Source organism: Haliaeetus leucocephalus, unplaced genomic scaffold, assembly GCF_000737465.1.
Source record: "Haliaeetus leucocephalus isolate CR32 unplaced genomic scaffold, Haliaeetus_leucocephalus-4.0 Scaffold184, whole genome shotgun sequence".
NCBI classification, from domain to species: Eukaryota; Metazoa; Chordata; class Aves; order Accipitriformes; family Accipitridae; genus Haliaeetus; species Haliaeetus leucocephalus.
Window position 1 is genome coordinate 12,008,664 of NW_010972620.1, and position 19,657 is coordinate 12,028,320.

The 19,657-nt window shown below is 34.7% G+C and overlaps 1 protein-coding gene across 1 annotated transcript in view; it reads left to right on the top strand.

The window, feature by feature from the left end:
• Positions 1 to 19,657, top strand: part of KNDC1 (kinase non-catalytic C-lobe domain (KIND) containing 1) — a 66,337-nt gene that overhangs the window by 35,265 nt on the left and 11,415 nt on the right. Inside the window, exons 7-17 of the mRNA XM_010564901.1 lie at positions 2,512 to 2,626; positions 5,796 to 5,867; positions 5,970 to 6,031; positions 8,313 to 8,471; positions 8,824 to 8,901; positions 9,551 to 9,644; positions 9,823 to 9,985; positions 10,080 to 10,924; positions 11,035 to 11,179; positions 12,761 to 12,852; positions 14,859 to 15,259. Of these exons, the coding sequence (XP_010563203.1) occupies positions 2,512 to 2,626; positions 5,796 to 5,867; positions 5,970 to 6,031; positions 8,313 to 8,471; positions 8,824 to 8,901; positions 9,551 to 9,644; positions 9,823 to 9,985; positions 10,080 to 10,924; positions 11,035 to 11,179; positions 12,761 to 12,852; positions 14,859 to 15,259 (2,226 nt within the window). The remainder of the gene's footprint in view (positions 1 to 2,511; positions 2,627 to 5,795; positions 5,868 to 5,969; positions 6,032 to 8,312; positions 8,472 to 8,823; positions 8,902 to 9,550; positions 9,645 to 9,822; positions 9,986 to 10,079; positions 10,925 to 11,034; positions 11,180 to 12,760; positions 12,853 to 14,858; positions 15,260 to 19,657) is intronic.

The following is a 19,657-nucleotide window of genomic DNA, read 5'->3' on the forward strand; positions in this document are numbered from 1 at the left end:
TCATTGACACTTTCTTCTTTCTTATCATAAACTTTTGCTGCTGCTCTTAGGGTTTATTCCTACTTTCCTGCTGTGCTTAAATTTCTTTCTGTCATTTCTTTCTTCCTCTAGAGAGCTTGGATATCCCAGAAGTGATGAGAAATACTTTTCAGCTTTCTGCTGTACAACTAACTTCAGTCTCCAGTTTAGCAAGAGATTCTTCTTCCCCTTGCTAGCCATTCATCACCTTCTCCTGAAGTGAAAGGTGATTTGTATATGCAATAGAGGAAGCCCGTCTTTCTCCACTGCAGCTTTTAGAGCCTCTAGGGACATAAACTTCAAGAGGAGGGATTCTCTTAGAGAAACATGTGGCAGCGGTGTGTACTTATTACAAAAATATTCCCAAATCCCAAAACCTTCTTAATGTTCTAGTCATTCTATGGAATTTATCTTTTGATTTCTCTCCACTCGTTTCAGCTGTGCAGGGTGAATTTGAAGTATTTGGCTGCTTCTTTCATTGTAAAGTGTCTGTGAGCAAAGACATTTGAGGCACATGAGAATCAGGATGCTATGGAGGGGGGAATGCAGCACTGATCAGGGATAGTAATCAATCAACAGCATGAAGTTCTATCTTGAATGTTCTGTAGACTAATTCTTTTGTTTTTACTATCTGTCCTCTTCCTTCCTGGTGTTTAATTGATGTCTTTTTATCAGACAGTTCGAGCTTACTTAATAATAATAAGATAATGAAGGAACACATTGATGAAATAATTTTGCACTCCAGGATGCTGGTGATAGCAAAATTTGAGAATGAAGCTTAACCTTATTACCTGGCTTCAAATCTGTCTATGCTGAAGTTACTAATTTTTGCAATGAGCCACAACGGAGGATGGGAGAATAAAAGCACCACATTTTTATGTGTGTTGGAGGTAGACAGAATACAAAACATTTTAAGTAGATCAAAAGGTATGTTTGCCAGTACATCTTTCTAAAACTTTATGGTTTATCTGGTTCACCTTCAAGGAATATTTAAACAATATAAGCTCAAAGTATTACATTCCTTGAGAAAGTCTTCCAGTAAAAATTAAATTATCAGCAAAGTTTCAGCTACAGAAATTAATGAGGTTCTTTTTCTCCTCCCCATAGGTCACAGGGAAGCTATTTCTGCTTGTTGATCTTGATGAAATTTAATCCAGTAGTCTTAATTGCATATTTTATGATAAAATCCAAATAGCGCCTCACTGAAGGGTGTTTCATAGTCATGGTCATGAAAAATGGACTGCAGTAAATGAGAGTGCAGAGACTGATTTGTCAGATGTAATGATGTACTAGAATTGTGTGTGAGAGAAAGCCTTAGTCTATTTAGATTTTACAGACATTGATTGGGATATAAAGGTACCTGTAAAAACAGAACAGTTCAGGGTTTTAATTTTTGTTTCTGTCTCTTGTGCTACAGGTTTTTTTCAGAGTTAAACCTGAATTGCTTCTGGTAGTTCTTTTCCCCAGCATGGCCTAAAGTTGACGTTTAGAGGTAGTTTACTAGCTTAGGGCTGCATATGCAACAAAAAATATGCTGTGCTGTTTTCTAAAATAGTTGGACGGGTCTGCTCTAAACCAGAGGTTTCTGCCTACAGTGAATTTTTTACTGTTCCTTTGGTAGATGAATGGAGATCATGAAGTCCAGCTGATATCAAGAGCCACTAGTAGTGATAAGCTCTTCTATTAGCACAGCTTGATCCAGGAAGGTGTCTGTGCAGTACTATCAATGTCAAGTTTGTATATTCACCAAAAAAAAAAAAAAATCAATTGCAAAATGTAAACCATGGATTCTCTGAAGAACAGTAAGTTTCCATGGAGGAGTATCTTTGTCACATTAAGGTATTATGCCAGGTATCAAAATCTAAATTGATAGCCAGAAAAACAAAGGAGGTTACTACAAATTGAGCAGCCAGCGATTAAACACAGAACAACGTGCTTGAACTTCAAATAAACCTGTCATTAATTCTGTCAATATTGTTAACGCCCTTCACAGAAGAACAAGAAATGATGATGAAATCTTGAAGGTAAGACTTGTAATGCACCTGTCAGGGTAAATCAGGATTTGAATATGGGATTTTTTTGTGGTGGTGATCATTTGGATTTTTCTGTTTCTAAGCCTAGGTGATGTCCCCATAATTATGTGTCATCTTTGACATTCTAAAAGAGTTTTTCCTTAGTATGATGAGAAATAGCTTCCAAACAGCTTACTTTTCCTGAAACACTTCTATTCTTGCTGAAATCTCACTTGAATTACACTTTTGTTATGCAATTAAGAAACTACTGGTTCATCTATACAGCTAGTTAACTGTGCAATGCTTTTTCAGTAAAAAATATTACTAGTTCATTACTGGCAAGTGCAATAAATACCTTTTCTTAATGCTTTTTAGGTGAGTGCATTGTATGTTAGGATTTACTTTTTCATTGCATCAGTAAACATTTTTGGTTTGTGATAATTTTTAATAACTTTTTTGCATCCTCACTCTTTTTTTTCAGTGGATCTCTCTAAAAATTCTGTTGTCCTGGTATGGTAAACCTCTGAAAGACTATGAACTCTGGGCATTATGTCACGAGTGTTTATGTACTCTGCAGACTTGCATTGATTATCCAGGTATAGTCTTAATTATCTTAAAATATTTGCTTAGCTATTTATGTTCACTGTATTAGTGTTTTCTTTATTCTATTGATGCAAAACATCTCAACGTTCATTTTGTGTACAGAAAAAATAATACGTAATATTTCTAACTTCACTCTCTTAAACTGTGGCTTAGAATTTTTATTCAATTTGGAGTTTTCTTCCATATTATAGAAGAATGTCTTCTTTTCTTTTTGTTCTGAGTTTTGATGGCTTTTGCAGGGGAAACAAATCTTTGACTTCAAGCAGTGAAACAAATTTTGTGTTTAGACATTTTGGGCATGGAGAAACTGTACTGTGACTTTTAAGAAAAGCATTCGGAACTTGTATCTTGAAAGCAGTAAGAAATAAGTTTTATATATATGTAAACATAAAACTTCCTCTCTTGCCTGGATTTCTTTGTGACAAATGATTCTTGATGTATTTTTGACAATACAGGGCTTTGTCAGTTTAAAGCGCCCAGGGTCTTGTCATGACATTACTCCTTCCATGTTCCCTATGCTTCAGTTTATAGAAGAATTGTCAGAAGTCAACTTCTGAGAAAGGAACTGGGAGCAGTCTTTTGACAGAATTGGAATATGTTGTATGTGACTTGGGAGAAGACCATCGTAAATTTCCATAGGCGTTGTGAATGTTGGTTTAGCTTATACTAATAATAAATCTGTAGCAGTTCTGATAAACAGAGCAGAGGTTCCAGCCCCCCACTCACCCCCCACTGCCTTTTCTTTTTCTTGGTTTAAAAAGCCTGCTTTTGAGGGTTTTGACAGGGATGAGTTTGAAGTCTGTAACTGAATATAAACAACTGGATAGTGAGGTGCAGAAAACTTACTGCATCTCTTTGGTTTTAGCTTCAGCTATTTTATCTTTCATGATATAAAATTGCTAAAAAGGAAACTGGCCATAAATGGAGATTTCTGAGCACTTTAAGCAATGTTACACTTAAACTAAGTATTTGATATACCTTGCAACAGAAGGATTATTTCAGCCTCATAGCATGTTCCTAATGTTTGTGAAGGTTTCAAATAACTGCACATAATGGATCAGATTCTAATTTAATATGCCTAGCCAGCCTCTGTTACCACACTTACATGCACTCAGAATGCATAAGTCTTCAAAATACTAAAGGCTGAGTTGTGATCTGAACCTGAAGTAGCCTGTAAAAGTGAACATAATGATACAAATTGCTAAATGGAAGGCACCTTACCTAAAATTCCATATTTGACAAATAAAGCTACCTTCAGGTTGAATATTGTTTTCAGATTTAGACTATTTCTGCCAGAGGATTCTCTGCCTGTTGTGAGAGTAATTGTGCACTGCGGAATGACTTACAATGCTGTTACTACTACAGTGCCCCCCCCACACACACACATAAAGTTCCCTCAGCATTCCTTTTGAGTAATATGAACTTACTAAAGGTGAAGCTGATACCATATAAAGTGTTTGATAAAATACCCTTTGTCTTAACACTGGTAGAGTAAGATTGGTAGCTGCTGAGTCACAGTTACATATATGAAATGTGGAACAAGCTGGATTATTTATTATTTATTCACTTAGACAGCCTTTTCCTCCAAATCCTTCCTTGACTACACTTTTTTGTTATCCTAAGCAGGAATTATCTGGGTAAGAAAACATACCCCAAAGCTAGCATCTTCATGTATTTTTTTAATTCAATCCTGCTACAAAAGTTGTTTGTACCCTCCATTGAGACTTTACTTATTTCCTCTCCTCTTATCAGAGGATGTTGCTTACATGTTGCCTTTAGAGAACCCAGGTGAGAATTCTCTGTTGTACTGAACTCATTGAGATCTGTTTTGCAGTAACTGTGTTGCAGATTCAGGGCCAGAGGCATTAACTCTTCAGAAGCAAAGATAGTGAGCATGAAGAGTTCTCAGGGGAGCTGCCTCTGCAGAAATAACTAGTAAAGGTTCCCGTTTGGGAAAGCTTTGCTTTTCAAGACATGTAGTTCAAGTCCAGCTTAAATATTATTGAAGGTAGTAGACAAGTCTTTATTTACATTGAACATAGTGAACAATTTAATGGCTTTAGATGTGTTTTGTACAGGTAACTACAAAAGCAAAAGTATGATTTCCTTTTTTTCTTTATTTTTCTCTCTTAGACCTCTTCAATTGACCTCTTCAATTAATTATTTAATAATAAATTAATATTTGTTTTACTCTTAGACGTCCTTAATATTTTATTTAATAATTTATAAATTTAATGTTTTAACCTCTTAATTTAATGTAGAATCTGTTCTCCTTGTACTCTCTTTTTTAATAAGAAAACACCGTATTTGATGGTAGTCTACAAAGGCAGGACTACATTACTAGCCAACTGGCTTATTATGTTGAAACACATAAAATTACAGTTTGCTTTGAAGATATCAAACAGATAGACACAGTCTTACCACAGGTTCATAAATTCATCACTGAATTTATATAATATGATGTCATGACCTTAATGTTAAGTTCCTGAAAACCTCAGATCATTTAAAATAGTTTTAGAAGTCAGTTGTTTCTTTCCTAACTATGGAAAATTTCAGGGCCTTGCAAACACCAATCTACATAACACTTCAGTGGGAGAGTGTGTGTGATTATAACTATTTGTGCAAAACTGGAGCCCATATCCTATCCCACCTAGAGGAGTTCTGGATCTGGCCACATATGTCTCAGCTGTCTCCAGATAATGACCCTATATTTTGGTGGGGTTGGAGGAGGGAGGAGAGGAGAGATTAAATGCTTAAGATAAATTGACTATCTTTTATTGGTACCTTGTGAGAAGACTAGAGTACATCTAGCTGTTGTATTTCTTTTTTTGTTTTGTTCCTTTCTTGGCCTTCCTTTTCAATGCTGGGTATAAAGAGAATAAAATTCCAGTATTCTAAGCCCTTTTATTTATTGTGATCCCATTTCCTTTTACTTTCTTGTCTTCATTCTGCAGGAATTGCTTTGGGTGATCATGCATCTACTGTCTCTTTACTGGGTGGTGTCTGTTCTAGCATTAGTGTTATTTAAAGCATCATTTATCATAGGGTAATTGCTGACATTGCAAATTATTTTTTAAATTATTTAATTTCTTTTTATTAGTGTCAAATAGTTACAAAACCAGATATTTATTATGCCTTACCATTTTGTGGCTTGTTTTGCAGTGGTCTTATGTTTGGACTCTGTGCTGATTGACTGCCATGGAAGTATCCTCTTTGCTGCTCCAAAAGCTGAAGGTAAGCTAATACATTGCATGCTCTGCTTTTATTTCTTTTGAGGAGGAGTGGAGAAGGTAGCAAATGTCTTACCTTTTGTTTCTGGTTTCTTTTCTCATTTAGAATCTTGTGATATATTTTATTTAGCTCCGGAAATTGAAGAAGAGGATGTGGATACTGAGAAGGTAATGTGCTAGGTTATTTAGGTTGCTATGTATTTTATCAAAGGACAGTTGTGTCCCTCTGCTGTTTGAAGAAGCAAGCTAAACTCTTCTAAGATTCTAATAATATTTCTCATTTCTCCCAATATTTCTTGGTTATCTGTGGGGTTTTTTATATATTAATCTCCCATAAAACTATTTGCTTCTGAAAAATAATTTTGCCTTCCAAAATTGTTGGAGTAACTGCCAAAAATCTATTATTCAATAGTTTTCCATGAGGCTTAATTATTTTCAGGTTTTTAGCAGTAGGACAGAGTTTCAAGTCTTGTTTTCACATTCTGGAGGTCACACTAAGATCAGTATTTTAGACTGTCTAGGCTAAAGCCCAAACATTAATTTCATTTGGAAGATTGGATAAAAATATCACTAACAGCGTATTTTTACTATGGGAACGTTATGAATTATATCTCTTACCAATACAGTTTTCCTAGAGCTTTTTGCTATGGATATAAGCCGTAAGGAGCTCTCAGACCAAAGATGATAAAAATGTTAATAAATATCAGGTGAGTATTTTTCTCCACTGCAACTGCATCTGAATTGCAAACTGTACCACAGTAGTCTTAAGAGTTAGGAAAGCAGAAGTTACGGTATGCTTCTATTATGTAACAAGAAAAGAGGTTAGCTAATAAATACCTTGTGCCCCACGAGTTCTTTAAAATTAGACATAGTAGTCATGAATCAGAAAAAAAAAACCTTCATTAAAAATCTATTAAAGACAGAGTTTGACTTTCTGCAAAATTATCTGTAACTAGAAAATGTTTATATATCATCTTCTTTAAAGTTGCTTTTTCTTCTTAAACTGCCTTGATCCAACATGCAGGTTTTTCAAAGGCTTCAGAAGCTTAAACTAACCCTGAAATATAATACAGCAGTTTCACCAGACGGTAGAAGTTAATAATCCTAAAGTCTTTATACTTTATTCTTTTTCCTTAGAAAATTTGAAGTAACCTTTTTCCTTGTTTTTCTACAGCATTATATATAGAATAAGCTGACCTGTTTTTTTGGTTTTTTCCTGATATTGTTATACCTTTCTGGTTGTTATGAACATTTAGTTAGAATTATGGTATAGGAATCAAGACTCTGTAGTGGCAGTCATAACTGTACTACCTCAGGAAAAGGAACTTTTTTGAAGGATATGCTGGATTGGATGGCAAGTTTTTCCTAAATAAATAAATTTAGGTTAAAATTGAGATCCCATTGACTCTTGGAATTCTGAGCCTAAAGGGAAGAAAATTTTTTTGCTTGTTTTCTTGGAGCTGCTTTCTCCTATTTCAAATATTTTTCTACCTGTTAGCTTTTGTTCAAAGGTTCAAATGGTTCACAAGTTATTTTCTTTACAGTGAACTTCCTTGTTATGTTGTGTTCATTGCTGTTCACTTTGCTCAAGAGTGCTAGAAAACACTGTTTTATAAGACCACGTTATTTAGTACTGTGCTTAGGTTTCTGTCCCTTGAGCCTTTTTAATATCTTTCAGAGGCAATGTAAAGAAACACAGTGCTTTAACTTTGTCAAAATTGCATTTGTAGTACATGCTAACATGGGTAAACTAAGCATTAAGTAGACTAAATCTGGCTCAGTCTGAAAACTGTAATTCTTCAAATAAAGCAAGAAAGCTTGTGAAGATCAAGTGCTTTTCAAGGTCCCTCATCATGGCAACTTCAGTTGGTCTAGCTGCAGGTAGCACAATAATTGCTAAAATGAATATACAGTACCTCATTCTCCTGATAGCTGTAATCTTTTCTGCAAAATACGATTTGTACTGGCTAGCTTGTAATTACTTTATGCCATTTACTTGCTGAATTATCATCACCTTTTTTAAGTAAATTGTGGCTGGCCAGGTTTTATGGTAGAGCTCTACCATTGCTTTCAGCAATCTAAGTTTTTACACAAGAAAGGAATTCTTCAAAATGATTCTAATACCACTTTTTTCCTGAATAATTTTCCTAGACAAAGGATAAGACAAATTATGTCTGTTGCTCCAACAGTAGAAAATTAGCTACTATTATTGGCCCTGCATGCATAACAGCTAGTTTTTGAAATGGGCTGGGATTTTCATCAGCATCTTCAGAAGCCAAATGTGATCTGCACTTTGGAAGCTCTAGTCTTTTTTTTTTTTTTTTTTTTTTTTCTTTTTTTTTCAGGGAATTAGGGGAATTTTTTTATAATTTGCTGGAATTGGTTTTGAAGTGGAAGGGGTTTTTTTTGTCTGTTTACATCTTTCCTGTCTCTTACATTATACCAATAGGTCTGCGTTTATGGTGTTGCAGCAGTTCTGTGGATGGCTGCAAAATACAGTGTTCCATCGAGTCACAAACTAGCATTGCCAAGAAAATTAAAAACACTTCTTCTGGATATGGCAAGAAAAAACCCTGAAGAAAGACCTTCTCTAGCTGATGCAATTAAGGTTACTAGGTTTAAGCAATTTTATGTGAAATCTAGTTGTGTCTAAAGTTTCATTTTAGTGATTTGAATATCAAAATATTAATTTATTTTTGGTAATAGACTGATACCTAATTAAATCATAAGCAGTCACTTTGGGGTTTGTTTTTAAAGTTACCTCCCTAGGGACACAGAGGGGTGTGTTTTTAATTTATATTGAAATTGTCAATAAGGTACTCAGAATATGTTCATAAGACTTCCTAAATTTAGATTACTTCTAATTGACTATCTTGACTTTGTCCTTGTCCAGGAATACCTCACTTGATTGAAAACTTATTTACTGACTGAAAATTATGATTTTTTTTTTTTTTTTTAAGACATGCAATCATTATTTACTTGAACGAGGTATAAACAGCAAAAAAATTTTGGCATTGTTGAATAAATCTGTCTTTAAGGTAAGAGTGCCACCTTTTTTAATTCTCTACATTTTTTCAATTAATTCTGTAAATTGTATTCCAGTAAGATTTTGTCCCCTGCAAGCATAGTTAGATTTGTTCTTTTTTTTTTTTTAATTTATTTTCAAGTAGTCTTTAAGTATTAACTTTTTTCTAGTTCTTGCAGTTGGAGTGGTCGCTCCACAGATTTTGGTCCCTGACACCACAATCTGTATGAGTCTGACACCACAATCTGTATGAGTGAAGAATCAGTGACTTAATTTCATAATCTCTTTCATTTACCACCCCTCTTATCAGAACAGGAGACATTTATATGTAATTGTTGTGTTCTGTTTATGTTTCAAATATATGTATATCATGCACACAGTGTTCAGTCAATCCATGGAACTGACTTTGTTCAAAACTTTGATTACCTGAAAGTTCTGATTTGAAACAGAGGGCTATGAAGATTTCTAAACAGTTCTACCAGTCCTTAGAGTTTTCTATGATGTCATTTGTTTTAATTCTCCACCTTGGCATGACTAGGTTGTTGCTTTGCAAGATTCTAGTTTTATATGGGGGTTGGGTTTTTTTGAAGTAATGTGCTGAGCAGAATTTAAAAAAAGAAAATGCTAATAAATTCAGTTTGGACTTCAATTTTTATTGTTAGGCTGTTGAGGAAGAAGTAATCTCATCTCAAGATCATGTTGCTTTTGAGTTTAAAAATGAAAGACATGAAGTGGTCCCTTCAGAGTCAAGTCTAGGTAAGCAGTCAGACTCTGATATGTTTACTTTATTTTAGTATTCTCTAGATCAGTTCTCCTTGCAAGATTTAGTTGGTCAGGTATGCAGTTCTTTTTTTTCTATTTAAATTGATTGTTATTTACCTTGCATTTATATTTTACTTACTGTTCATCTTTCTAACTGTGTTTTTGTTTTTAGGATTTGTGCCTATTACCAGTGAAAGTAAACTTGTAGCAGTTAAAGGACCAGTACCATGCCAGATTTCTCTAAATTGTGAGAAAGCTACATTACCTGTTGCATTCACCTCTCCTGCAACTCACTTTAAGCCTATTATTCTGCAACAAAATGCAAATATAACAAAGTTAGTATATCCTAAAGCAGAATAAGTTAAACTTGAGACTTCATTGTTAAATCTGCTGGAATTGTTCTCAAAAAAATTCTTTGCTCCTTTTCAGAGAGGTTCACGTACCAGTTTCTGAACAATTCAAGAAAGAGACAGGAAAAGAAAAACACATGGACTACAACAAATCAGGATACATAGAACACTCTAAAAGCTATGGTACTGAGGACACAGACATTGTTGAAACTGCACCTCAAATACCTGAGTGTGATTTACAAGTTCCAGGCCACTCAGCCCAGATATCTTCAGAAGAGCAAAAGTCAGGCAATGCATTTACTTCTATAGTTACGTTACCATCGCCATCTCATTTCTCACATACTCTACAGGGAAGGAACATTTTATCTGAAGTTCCTTCCAGCTCCGTAGCTTGTCCTACATCTCCTAATTTTCTTCATATAAATAACATCATTCTTAAACAGGACTCAGAGAAAAGAGTTTTGACATTTGTACCAGTACATTTAGCTGTATCAGAGCAAATACCAAATAAACCTCTTCGTTCAAGAATTGCTTATGATTGCTATCATAGTTTGCCAGTGCTACTTTCAAGCACTTTTGCAACTTATAAAACGAGCACGCAAACAGAAAATGATGCCTCCCTTTGCAAAGTGGAAAACCGCGAGATTGTTAATACACAGAACAAGTTTGATAAAAGTAACCCTGTTGTTCAAACCAACTGCCAAGAAATTGAGTGTGCTACCAGTGTAGACAGTATTTTCACTGAAAAAGAACACACACCATGTACCTCAGTGAATCAAGACAATTCTCATCTCTTTGATGTTGAAGTCCTGCCCCAGCAGAACAGAACAAGTGACACTTTACTAGAGGAAGTGGTTCGTCTTATACAAGAGGAGTTTGCATTTGATGGCTATCTAGAGAATGGAGTCGAAGTTTTTGATATGGGTATGTAGATTTTCTTCTGTATATTATTATCATTCATGTGTAAGAATATTGTTAATGTCTTTTTTTTTCTCTTTTTTTTTTTTTTCTTGTTTCTTCTTTTTTTAAACAAGGTAACTTCATTTTAAACTTAAAGGAAATTAAGTTTGGTATGTTCTCTGATACAATTTGTGAGAAGTTTTGTGACCTCTATTGGGATGAAAAATTACTGGAGAATCTCTATCAGGTAGTAAATGGAGAAAGACCTTCACATTTGTGGTAGGTGTTTTTCAACTTTTTCCTTGTTATAGTTCAATTTAATGCTTTTCATCCTAATTCCTGGAAGCAGGAAAGGATATGCTGCTTCTCTTCAGGTATCCTTACTTGTTTTCTGCCAACCATTGACTTCCCAGTCTATTAGATACTTCATGGCTTTCTTCAGCAAACAGTGCCTAACGGCTTAGCAGAAAATGTTTTCTATTAAGCTATCTTAGGATAGCTAAATAATGGAAACCTAATTCAACCTGATCAATATTGCTTTCAACCATTGATGGAGAGCTTCATAGTCTTGTTAGAAAGAGGCTGTTTAACGGGAAGTGAAATATATTGTTCTTACTGTTCATTTTGCTTATTCCATTTGAGTTTAGTTCTTTATACATCCTTCTGTTCTACTCACACCCAGGAACAAGGAAATTAATTTAGCTTTGCTAGAAACGTTTTACTTAACTGGTTTAGTTTGACTCGGTGTTCCTCCTGGCAGTCTTTTGCAAGTAGTCTGTTAAGTGAGAAAACACCAGCTTGCTTAATTTCTCATTTTTACTATTTCGTCTTCAATGACATATCTACCTGAAAAATAATAAAAAACATTCTTGTTTTATTGCAGCCACCAAATATAGCATACTTATAAAAGCTGCTTACTGAAGGCTATTGTAAACATTTATATCCATTTATATGTGGAAGTTTTATATGGGTGGTTTGTCTGTCATGGTCTGGAACTACAAATTGGAAGTTTTGACAAAGCTTGGTAGATACGGTCTAGGAAAACTTCAGTGTTAAAAGATGTATAATCTCTACAGCAGCTTTCAGAGAGAATAGACTACGACCTCCAGATATCAGGCCCTGGTGTGTTGGCCTATTTCACATTTGGGTTGGGATTTGTAAGGAGCCACTGAAAATTCGTTGGAGGTTAGGCTCTTAACTCCCCAGAATTGAATGTTATAGTAGGAGAAACTTGAGCTGTTGCAGCTGAATTACTGACATATACAAAGAGGTCATCCTCTGTATGAACTATTGTCACAAAGTAAAGTTGTTTAAAGCAGGAGTGAAAAGGAAATCATCATTTATTATCCAGTACTAAAATACAGGTCTAGCTTTTAGATCACATACAAGAACTGCTTCAGAATATCTCCGAGGCACTGCTTACTTAACATTCTTTAGACAAAGAATATAGCAGGTTTTAATTGTTAACTTCTTTGACTTAAAATTATGATTATTTTTATTAGGGATGACTCTAGAGTCAGACTGTTATCCAGAGGTTGAATCCTGAGTGAAAAACCCATTACAGTAATTTGCAGTCTGAGTTATGCCTGGAGTTATGCCTTCTGTTTGTATGTGTTCTGATACTTCTGTTGGAATTTTGCCAAATGCTATAAAGAAAAATCCCTGTATCTTACTCAGTGTGCTTTAATGTCTGTTTGAACATTTTTTTCCTTGTAAAATAACAACTGATGCTGAACATGCAAACTTCAGGAGGTATGAAGCCCTTCACATACATGGTAGAGTCATTTGTAAGATCTCATTTTACTGATATAAGTATAAAAGTATATGAAACATTAAATTTTCCTAATCTTGTATTTTCAGCATAACTGAGGCAGATGATTCAAAGTGTGGCAATCTATTCCAAGACCTGAAGAAATCCAATAGGTTTTTGGCAAGCAGTGATCAGACAGAGGGTGAGAAGGAACTTCATGTTTCTAGATCTTTTTGTGTGCTAGCAATCTACCAATGACACAAGTTTTGAGAGATTAGCACTTTGAGTGTGTCTTCAGTAAAACACTCATCTTAGCACTTATGAACATTATCAGTGAATCTGGACATTATCAATGCCTTGGGGACCTATTGTCCCCAAGCTTACATAGGAAGGAAGAAAGCTTACATATGACCAAATGTCGTTGAGTGGGATGCCTGTTTCATTTACTTTTACTTACTTTTATATACACAGATGTGTCTGTTGAAAAACTCCCAAAATCCTAACTGCTACATATGGTTTTCTTGTATTCATCCAGTAGATGTTCTAGTGGCGTGCTTTAAGGGAGGGAGAGGGAAGGGGGACAGTCTTACTAAGTCAGTTCCCCACAATATAGCAAGCTTAGTTAGGCAGAGAGGAGAGCTTTAGAAAATGCTTATGACCGCTTAGGCATTACTGATGAAGTTGAGAATTGGTTGAAGGATTACTGTGCAACAAATCTGGTCCTTCTTTGTTCACTTATCAGAATTAAAACAAAACTAGGCAGTAAAAAAAAAAAGTATTAAAATAAAAAATGGTATTGTCAATAAAATTATTTACAAATTCTGGGGAAGGGAATTGTACAGAAATCTAGAAACTGAATGGCTTTTGGATTTAAATGGATGTTTTTAACTATTCATCAAAAGGGTTTTCGCAAACAGGTAAAATAGAATAGTCTTTATGTCTCTCCTAGGAATTCTTCCACTACCCTATTCTATCCACTGAATTGCCTTTTTAAAGATAGATAGCAAAATGAACAGTGGGTCAAGTGATTTGTTAATCAAGATAGTTTTGCCCTTTGATCACAAACTTTGTTACAGGACACCATTTTCGGGCAGTCATTAAGGTTATATTAGTGCTTGTTTATTTGTACTTCTTCAGTGTAGGTTTTGCTTTTTTCCTGGCATACTTTGTGATTGAAGGTTTATAAAATATTCCATCTTTCAGTAACTGAAATCAAAACTGAGCTGGGACTGGTAACAACCATTACCCTTTCTAGGCTTGGTGTATTCATGGACAGCTTGTATTTGGTTGCTGTTGTATCAGTATTTCATATTTTTTTTCCAAGATAGTTCTGCCAAGTTTCAGCACTTAAACTTGGTTACTTCTCTGTTTTGGGCAAAGTTAAACTTCTTTACAGAATGGCTTATACCCCTACATTGTTAACATAAATTTGTAAGTTTGCACTTGGCTGCTGTCATTCTATGTTACAGTTTTCCATTTTGGCTCAGAAAAATTGCAAACGTAGAGCCAGACTTTCCCATGGAGTATATGATTTCTTTGCACCAGTAATTTAGGTCCATTTGACTCCAAGGTGGCATATGTAAGTCCTGGAGGGTTGCTCAAGTGAAAAGGGAGACTTCTGGCAGGTGTAAAAGCTCCTGTCAGCATCATACCAAGCTTTGACTGTCGCCTCAGTCCCTTAAGGTTGGTAGTAGCTGTTACAACTGCAAAGAAGTTCCATCATAGCTCAAGGGAGTGAGTCTTGTAGGAGTAGAAGTTTTAACATCTATGTCCCCTTTGGCTCTATCAAGTATTCTTGCCCTATATGTATGGAATAAAAGCTTCAAGACTTACGGATGGAAAAAAACTCAAGAGCTAAGCTTTTTACTAATGCATGCACAGGTCTGACATATCTAACTTTTGTTTTAAAGCTTCTATAGTATGCTTTGTTTAAATGCTTGTTGTATATGCACAGAAAATATTTTGTAATTTTCAGAAATGTATTGCTTAACTATTGCTTAATAGTTCTGAAATGTCTTTAACCTTTATCATTTTACAACGTGTAGTTGAGAAAAAGAAAGCACAGAGCCAAAATAAGCATGTAATGCAACTGTTAGAACACATAGGTAGTCTCATAACTGTGTTTTGTATGTGTAGTGTTTAAGTTCAACAAAGTATGTATCGCAGCACATGACCATTATTTCTCCCCCTGTGCTACACCGTCTTTAGAAGGGGAAGCAACCTCTGATGTGAAGGCTGAGCCTGTGATAAATACATTGGTAGCTGAAATGGATTTTGATGAGTCACCTTCAAATAATATCAAAAAAGAATTGAGACTGCAGAATACTATCCCCATAGAGAAAGAGCGACAGTTTTTACAAAGCAACGGCTGTTGTATTCGTCCAGGCTTTGCAGAGGAAAATACAGAGCCAGAAGAAGAGACCATGATAAAGATAGCTGGAAACAGCTACCTTGTGTCTCCCAGTCTACCTGACTTTCATGGCTGTAGTCCTGGTTGGAGCAGTGCATTTTATGGAGCTGAATGTTTTAATTCAGAAGTTCATAGTTACATGAAAAACCTTGGAAAGCAGAAATCAAGTGAGTCACAAAACATAGATGCTAAAAAAGTGGTGAGTACATTGATTTAAAATCATTAAGATACCTCTTTACTTGCTGGTTAAAAGTATTATAATATTTATTATGTTATAGTGAGTTGAAACCCCTTCTTCTTTTAAATACTGACTCTTAAGTGTTTTAAAATCCTCAAGATTTTTGATGTCTTATTAATAAACCAGTGTAAGGGTAGTATTCCAAAATAAAGAGCACTGACATGAAATTGATAATCACTGACCTACAACCCATCTTCTCTTCCTGAAGTTGACTGGAAAAGTACTGTCTGCCATATGCACCAACACCATAGTGGTAATATTATAGAAAAGAGCTAAGAACAACTAGGACTGGTGTGTAGCACAGGCTCTCAAGAAGTCCTCCCTGTCACGTGCTCTGAGCCCTTTTCCTTGGTCATGGTGAATTTCCTGACAGCTTCTCACTCTTTGCCAGCAGAATGGCAGTTATTTGCTTACATCTTCCCTTGGAGATGGCTAATCATCATGATGAATGGAGCCTTGTGCCTTTTAAGCAATTTGGGGGGCGTGGGGGAACATGGGTAGGTTGTTTTAGATTAGCAAGGTCTTCCATTCCCTTAAAGATCATATTGATCACATTTACTTAATTTTTACATTTGTGCATCTGTCTATAACAAGCTTTACAATTATTTTTGTAAATATTTCAAGTCCAAAGCCACAGAGCAAGGATAATATATGAAACTGTAGAAATATATAGTTGGAGCTATGTAAAGGAAAAATTTATGTAAATGAGTTATTAATACTGGAAGACCTATCACTATAGGGACATCTGGAATATTTTTGTGTCCCTGAGAAAGGTTAGTTGTCTAGTTTGTGTATCCTTATTATTTCTGCCAGATACATCTTTAATAAAGATGAAGCAATTGTTGCACTGCTCTTGTGCATTTCCTTACCATGGGCAGTTAGTTGAATTTTTTGCTTTAGTTTTTAAGTGAGCTTGGCAAAGTAGAACTGAACAGCTGAGAACACGATCTAGACTCGTTTTCAGATAGCCAGTTTAAATCCCAGTGGATCTATTTACGTTCATTTTTTTTTAAGCACTATGACCTCACTTCAGTTTTCAGTAAAAAAAGGTAACTATTTTTCTGTTATTAAGCAAGTTAAAGCCTGAATCACTGAGGATGTTCTACTTTTTTTTTTTTTTTTGCTCCTTAATGTTCAGGTATAAGTCTATAGCAGAAAATAGCACAAGAAACTTGACCTACTATTGGTTTGTGTAAAAATGAATAAATAAAAATTAAAAAAAAAAAAAGTTTTCAGGACTGTCACTCTCAAAAATTTACATCTACACAAAAATTCCTATTTCTAATCCTATAGGGCTGTTTAATCCTGTGTAAACATGCTAGCCAGAGAAAAATGGGCTTGCATAATCTCTCTTACTTGAAGGAGTGATTCTTGACTGAAAAACAGATTTTCACAAGGAGTTTTCCTAAGCATCTAAATAGATTTTTTTTTTTTTTTCTGTTTCAGCAGGCAGTCTTTTTTACTTTGAGATTTTACAAACTACTCAGCAATTTAGTTTGATTCAAAAGGATTAATTATCTTCTGAGTTCTTGGCAATTGTTTTCCCTATTTAACAGGCATACAACAAAAATGAAGCAAGATTTATGGCGCTAACAGTCTGCTTTGGAATTTGCTTATGAAATTAATGCATGCTATTATACTTTGCTACTATATGCATTAATGCATAAGAACTTGGCTAACCCAACAACCATACAGGAGGCTGGGGGGAAAATAGTTATGAGGTATCTCTGTAGAAAATTATATTGTGTTCATGCCCAGTACATTCCACTGGAGGAAGATTACTATCGATACAAAGTGCAATTTGTTCAGTTTAGCAATTAGTAAAGAATTTATTTGGAGAGCAAGAGAACGCACATTCCAATAGCTGAAAGATGCATACTACTCTGACGATAAGTTAGCTAATCTTCCTTGTGTTATCTAAAACTAGTGTGAAAACTTAATGGCTGGACAAAAACGAGACTCTGATCATCTGTCTCAGTAATGCAGAAATAACATATGTGATCTGGACTGCATATGAGGCCAGGTGGACAAACTAGAATAAAATAATTATTTGCAGACAATAGAAGCTTGGTAACTTACATAAATAGCCTTCCTAATTTGTGAGATTCCTCTGTGTCCAAGTTACAAGGAATACAGTTATAAACTGTCATCTTCAATCATGAAGTCAAATTCAGTTTATATTCCATTTTCTTCAGAGATGATGATGAATGGGAGATTAAATACTCTTGTACAGCATAGAAATGTTTTGAATGCATTGCAAAAGAAAAGTTAATCTTCACAAAAAAGCATGTATGTGCAGATATATATATTCTCTGTTGTACTGTTTATATAAAAAAGTCTTGTTATACTAGAATATTTGGGTATATAATCTTTGAAATATTTTTAGTAACATTGTATTAAATGTTCTTTCATATTTTTTTATTAAAATGCTTTTTAAGTGTCTTGTTACTACAAATTCAACAGAGGATACTTCAAACTATCAGTTACTTTTTGTTCTTATGACTATTTTTATTTCTTTCAATACCATAGCATCAACAACTTTAATCTTTATGCTGGCATTAATACAACAATGACTTTGTGAAACACAGCTTCTTCCAAATGTGTTTAAATAAAAACTTACAGAACCATGATGCTCTAATTGCAGCAATCTTGAACATTTAACTTGAGCAACGAAAACCTTCCTAAAATCCTGCTGTTTTTCAAACTCCATCAGTCATGACAATTTCTGAAATACCCTATTAGCCGTTACAAGTTTTAACTGGTCAATATAAATATATATATATATTTATATATTTTTATATAAATATATATATTAAAAAAAGACAGGGAAAAATATGAATCTGAAATTTATTTTTCTGCTATTGCAGCAGTCAGGAGACAATGATTCTTATCTGTAAGACAATCAGTTATCAACATGTAGGTGATAAGCAGCTCTACCCAGCTTCTTTCTGCTGTCTCTCTGCTGCCTTATTCATCAAACCAAACACTACAAATCAACTGTGAAACTGTATATCATGATTTTAATCTCCATACCAGCAGCTGACAAAGACCAGTTCATATCTCATTTTGAACAATATGGATTGATAGGGGTAGGATTTAACATTTGTAAGTCCTTGTGTATTGTTGTACTTGGATGTAGCCAACAGCTGTATTTGTACAGCAAAGTGTTTTCGGCTAGTTTTATTTGGTAATATGAATGTTTATACATGTTATACTTGGAGTACATGTTACTTAGAAAATAAATGTGGTCGTTAATTATTGGCATTTATGAACTGTTAACACTGTTAATGTGTAAACAATAAATAAGAGCTGTGCAGATTTCAAGGGAATGCTGCACCGTCTGAACCAAAATGCTGAGAAAATAAAATGGTCTCAGTGTGAAAATTAACATGAGTTTTCTACCAAAGTAGAAGCTCAAAAAAATTAATTATTCTAGTTGCCAACTTCTCACTATAAAATCTAGTGGAGAAAATGCATGTCCCGTATCCAGTGCAGGAGGACTACAAAGGCCAAAGGAAGGCTTGTAAGTGGCTGTTTTGAGCAGGAAGGTGGTTTGAGTCGCTGGAGGAAAGTTCTGCCTCTCTTGCAAGGTAGAGCTGTTTGTCTCTACCCTATCCTTCCTTGTTTAAATCATCTGTTAACTAGTTTTATTTCAGAAACCAGTTCCTTGATTAACTGTAGTCTAGTTATTGTCTGGCAAGGATTATATCAACCTACTTTTTGCCCCAGGTCTCTGACAGATTTTTCAAAAGTCAGCAAGTAAAGTAGAGCTGATTCTACAGCTTTGCAGTAAAGAGTGTTAAGGCAGTGTTTAGGAGTTGCTATTTCAAAGAGTGAATGTTTAAAGATAGTTGGACATTTGGGCTTGACTACATTTGTCCTGACTTAATGGCACTACCTTTTCATAGGGATCGGTCTGCTTACTCAGCTCAAGTCTAGTCTGCAACTGGAACAGAGTACTGAATGAGAGTCTAACCACACAACAAATTACAGTTTTGGAGACATACATCCCATTAATACACTTATCTCTCCAATGAAAATATTCATATGGTTCAAATGTTTCTTTATTCACCTTCTAAAACTAAATGCAATTAAATTTATTTAGTTTTTTTATTTTTGTATACCTGTAAGTAGGTTTGAGAACATGCAGGTACTGCAAAACTCTGACTACCAGAATACGTAATTATATTTATGACAGAATTAACTATTTTGCCATAAAAATAATTAACTTTTCTATTCTTCTACTGGAACCTGTTGGATATTGTCTGCACCTTAGATAGGTTGTGATTTAATAAGATGCAAAAAGTAAAACATTTGTTACATGATGAACAATATTAACAATAGGATTAATCAAGCTAT